Source organism: Stenella coeruleoalba (assembly GCF_951394435.1).
Source record: "Stenella coeruleoalba genome assembly, chromosome: 4".
In the NCBI taxonomy this organism is placed as follows: domain Eukaryota; kingdom Metazoa; phylum Chordata; class Mammalia; order Artiodactyla; family Delphinidae; genus Stenella; species Stenella coeruleoalba.
The window spans coordinates 52,741,099-52,746,094 of NC_137149.1; the positions used below are offsets into that span (position 1 = coordinate 52,741,099).

At 40.6% G+C, this 4,996-nt stretch overlaps 1 protein-coding gene across 1 annotated transcript; it reads right to left on the reverse strand.

Moving 5' to 3' along the window:
• Positions 1-3,952: 3,952 nt before the first annotated feature.
• LOC307185315 (ras-related protein Rab-5A-like) lies at positions 3,953-4,709 on the reverse strand (the record flags this gene model as incomplete). The annotated part of the gene is made up of 1 exon (XM_079919388.1): positions 3,953-4,709. The coding sequence occupies exon 1, from the start codon at positions 4,598-4,600 to the stop codon at positions 3,953-3,955; it is 648 nt and encodes a 215-aa protein (XP_079775514.1). The 5' UTR covers positions 4,601-4,709.
• Positions 4,710-4,996: the final 287 nt, after the last annotated feature.

Below are 4,996 nucleotides of genomic sequence, written 5' to 3' on the forward strand. Positions count from 1 at the left end.
CGTCTGTGTCTTTATTCCTGTCCTGCCTCTAGGTTCATGAGAATCATTTTTGTTTTAGAATCCATATATATGTGTTAGCATACGGTATTTGTTTTTCTCTTTCTAACTTACTTTACTCTGCATGACAGACTCTAGGTCCAACCACCTCACTACAAATAACTCAGTTTCGTTTCTTTTTATGGCTGAGTAATATTCCATTGTACATATGTGCCACATCTTCTTTATCCATTCATCTGTCGATGGACACTTCGGTTGCTTCCATGTCCTGGCTATTGTAAATAGAGCTGTAATGAACATTGTGGTACATGACTCTTTTTGAATTATAGTTTTCTCTGGGTATATGCCCAGTAGTGGGATTGCTGGGTCATATGGTAGTTCTATTTTTAGTTTTTTAAGGAACCTCCATACTGTTCTCCATGGTGGCTGTATTAATTTATATTCCCACCAACAGTGCAAGAGGGTTCCCTTTTCTCCACACCCTCTCCAGCATTTATTGTTTGTTTGTAGATCTTTTGATGATGGCCATTCTGACCAGCATGAGGTGATACCTCATTGTGGTTTTGATTTGCATTTCTCTAGTGATTAGTGATGTTGAGCATCTTTTCATGTATTTGAAGGCCATAATTTTGTTTAAAAAGTTTAATTGAATTCCCACTGTAGGTAGAACTTCACATTCTGTCTCCTACCACAAATCTAGCATTAGAGCATTTTTACCCAGCAACCTAATACATATTTAATGATGACAAGTATCACAAAAGGCAGGATATGTATTTTTTTTTTTTTTCGGTACGGGGGCCTCTCACTGTTATGGCCTCTCCCGTTGCGGAGCACAGGCTCCGGATGCGCAGGCTCAGCGGCCATGGCTCACGGGCCCAGCCTCTCCGCGGCATGTGGGATCCTCCCGGACCGGCCGGCAGGCGGACTCTCAACCACTGCGCCACCAGGTAAGCCCAAGGCAAGATATATTTATTTATTTATTTATTTGCGGTACGCAGGCCTCTCACCATTGTGGCCTCTCCCGTTGCGGAGCACAGGCTCCGGACGCGCAGGCCCAGCAGCCACGGCTCACGGGCCGAGCCGCTCCCGGCATGTGGGATCCTCCCGGACCGGGGCACGAACCCGTGTCCCCTGCATCGGCAGGCGGACTCTAAACCACTGCGCCACCAGGGAAGCCCTCAAGGCAGGATATTTTTAAACAACTTAAAGTTGATCTATACATCAGTTCCCTTACTGTCTGGTTATAGTAGATGAACTTTGTTTTAGAAAAAAATATATGAATGACATTACTACTAACCATGTATAAATGCTTAACAGACTCTCCTTATTAAGGTAGCAGGGCTGTTACAATCCTAAACACTTCTTGTGGCTCTTCAATATACCTTTGGGTGTCATTGTTTTAATTGACGTCCACATGTATTTTGTCAGTTTGGATTTAAATAGATATTCAAGCACCCTAACCACAAGTCCAATAAAGCTTGGCCCAATGACAGTTCAAGGATTATAACCCTGTTGGTAAGCAGAAAAGACGGTGCTGCTTTTACTTAATAAAGATTAGTGCTCCGATGTTGGGTAGATGTTTATATTGGTTCAGGGTGTGGGTGGTGACGTAGATTGAAAGGACAGAGCAAAGAAAGTGGAGAGTAAAGTGTTATTAGCAATAAAAGATAAACACTTCCGGAGAAATAATAATACTTTTGAAATAGGAATGAACCTCCCAGTCAGGCAGTTCAACCCCCTACTGCGGGGTGGAATCAGGCAAGTCTCTCCCCTAAACTGGTTACATAATATTTCTTTTTCCCCTTAGGAGGTTTCACAACCTCTTTTATAAACTGTTAATGTGCTTATTCAATCGTATCATGGGGAAAGGTAACTAATTTTTAACTTTAACCAGGATGGCTTGACCTTCCCATGCTAAGTCTGGTGAACAAATGCAGGCTGCTGTTCCATAACCTTTCTTTGACTCATCACAAATTCCATCACAATAAATGATAAATACAAAGATTGAAAACGCTTTGTTTTCCCTTTCACTTGATTGAAATACTCAGCTTTAAATGTATTGCTATTTAAATGATCTCTCATCTCAGTCACCAAATCCATCATTTGGATCAAAAACATTAGGCTGGCACCCACCTACCCAGCCCTAAATCCAAGCAAATGTTTTCGAGGAAGGGACCATTTCACTGGGCTTTGAGATGGTTAGAGGCCATTCAACAAATCCATATCGAAGATTCTTAAAACAAAGAACTTTGAAATGGTTCCTCCAAGAACGAGTTTGGCAGATGTTTTGATGCCTATATGTTTAAAGGGTGGGATGGAAATTGCCCAGCGCTGCAAGTCCGAATACCTCAGCTCTGGCTCTCATTGTGTGCTGTCCCAGGAGAAATGTCAAGTACTCTGAGCCTCAGTCTCCTCTTCTCTAAAATAAGCTTGTCAGAGGATCCATGGGCTACATGTGTGAACACAAGGGATGCCCGTTATGATTATTACTTCTGGGTAGACCTAATGTACGTCACCTGGGGAAATTAACGTCAGCCTCCAAGGCTGTAGCTTCAACTGCCTTAAATGGAAGGACCTGACCTGTGAACCCTAACTTGGTTTATTTTTTCTAATTAAAAAAAATTTTCTGTTTTTTATACCACTGTATCCCAACCTGAGTACCTCAATATAAAACTAAACCCTGGTGAAATGTTTTCCTTACTAATTTTGAATTACTGTGAAGGTACAAGTTCTGCTAGCAGTTCAACACTTAAATAGATTAAATCATCTCTGACACATGGTAGATTTCATATAATGAAAATACCTAAAACAATTAGTGCAAATATACTGACCTGATCAAAATAAAATGAACTTTGGAAAACAAGGCTGCAAGATTGTTACTAACATATCCAATACTTATGTTACAAATTACTGGTACATTGTTTATTATGGTTCTAGCCAGGTAGGAACAATTGAAGTCCCTTCCTTTCAAAGGAGGAGAGAAGGAAAAAAGTAGCTGTTTTAGTAACTGTACATTTGGTATACTTTTAGGCAACTCTTAAATATTATAGAAAAGTAATAAACATATATGGAGACTGCAATGCAGTACCCTATTTACAGTACAGCTGAAGATCGAATTTAAAATAATCAAGTTTGAATGTACATAATTGTTAGTGCGTTGACTATGTTTATGTCCAAAGGGCACAAAAGCCCCCTCCCTACTCCCAAACAACAAAAGCTATGTAATGGCCAGCAGTGATTAAACAGAAATCACAGACACCTGGTTTGTTTCACTTTTGTTGATGAATTTACATGTTTGAAGGGAACATTATCCTTTAAGATGCATTTTATTAGTTTTCATGCTCCTAAAATAAGACGGGGTTACATTTGATTTTTTTTTACCCCATTTAAAAAATAACAGGACTAGCTATAATTTAGATGCCACTAATGTTCATTTTTTTCCCCTTGAAGATGTGGGACTGTTTCCTTATGGCTAATTTGTTAAAATGTGGAATGTATACTTTAAATAAGGATACTAAGAGAAATTACAGGTTGCCTGAATATGGTAGCTAAGCATAAATATCTTTAGAACCTCCTTCCAAAGAAAGAATTTTTTTGGAAAAGTCCAAATGAGTAAGTTCCAAATCTTTTTCACAGAACTGGTTGGTTAACTGTGGGTTCAGAATCATTTGTTTATATCACTGGTGAAGAGAAATGAGTCCCGCTAACCTTCCAAGGAAACAAGGGTACACCCAGCTCTCATTTCCCCCTTCCACTGCTAAAACATTAGTCAGAGGGTCACATGTATGTTATTAAAAATTAAGTTCAAAACACTTAAAATAATTCTGTATTAGAAACTTGCCTATTGTAAGTCTCTTCTTTTTGGAAGTCATACTGGGCTGGTTAAATGCTCCAATTCCACTGTTATTAACAATTAGGAAGCAGAAGAACATTCCAGTTAGTTTAAACTGGAGGTTTAGTTACTACAGCACTGACTCCCGGTTGGCTGCGTGGGTTCAGTAAGGTCTACTTCTCTTCCTCTGGCAGAATATGCTCCTGGATTCTGTGGTTCATTCTTTGGCAACTTTTTAGCTATTGCCATGAATATTTCATTTACAGTCATTGATGTTTTAGCTGATTTCTCCAGAAATAATAAACTGTTGTCATCTGCATAGGACTGTGCTTCCTGGAAATTGACAGCTGTTTTATTGGCGAGGTCAGCCTTGTTTCCTGATAAAGCTATTACAATGTTAGGACTGGCTTGCCTCTGAAGTTTTGTAACCCAGTTTTTGGCTCTGACAAAGGACTCCTCGTTTGTGTCATCATATACAACTATGGCCGCTTGCGCTCGTCTGTAGTACATGGGTGCTAGGCTATGGTATTGTTCTTCACCAGCTGTATCCCACATTTCAAACTTTACTGTTGTGTCATCAAGACACACAGTGTGGGCTAGAAAAGCAGCCCCCATGGTACTCTCTTGAAATTCATGAAAGTGGCCGTTCACAAAACAAAGCACTAGGCTCCATTTGACAAAAGCAGACTCTCCCAGAAGTACTAGTTTGAACTGGCATATTTTATTTCCAGTATTTGGCCTGTTAGGTCTTGTTGCTCCTCGATTAGCCATGTCCAAATTTGAAAGAAGTCTCTAATTTCAGTCTCTTAATGAACTTCCAGGATGCAAGGTGTCAGTTGTTTTCTTTCCGGAGGTAAAGAAACCTGAGACCGCAGCGCCTGGGGCCGCGGCTCCTCAGCTTCGGGCTGCAGGTCCCGGGTGGAGCCTGAGAGGCTAAGGCTGAGGCTCCCTAACTTGGTTTAAAATAGACTCCTTCTGGCAGTTTTTTCAGAAATTCACTATGGGAGCAGAGATAAAAAGAAAGTACTGAAACATCTCTGGCTGGTCCATAAAATCTTGGAGGTGTTGCTTTTATGCTGATTATTATCGGCATAAAAGATTACTAGGGCTTCCCTGGTGTCGCAGTGGTTGAGAGTCCGCCTGCCAATGCAGGGGACACGGGTTTGT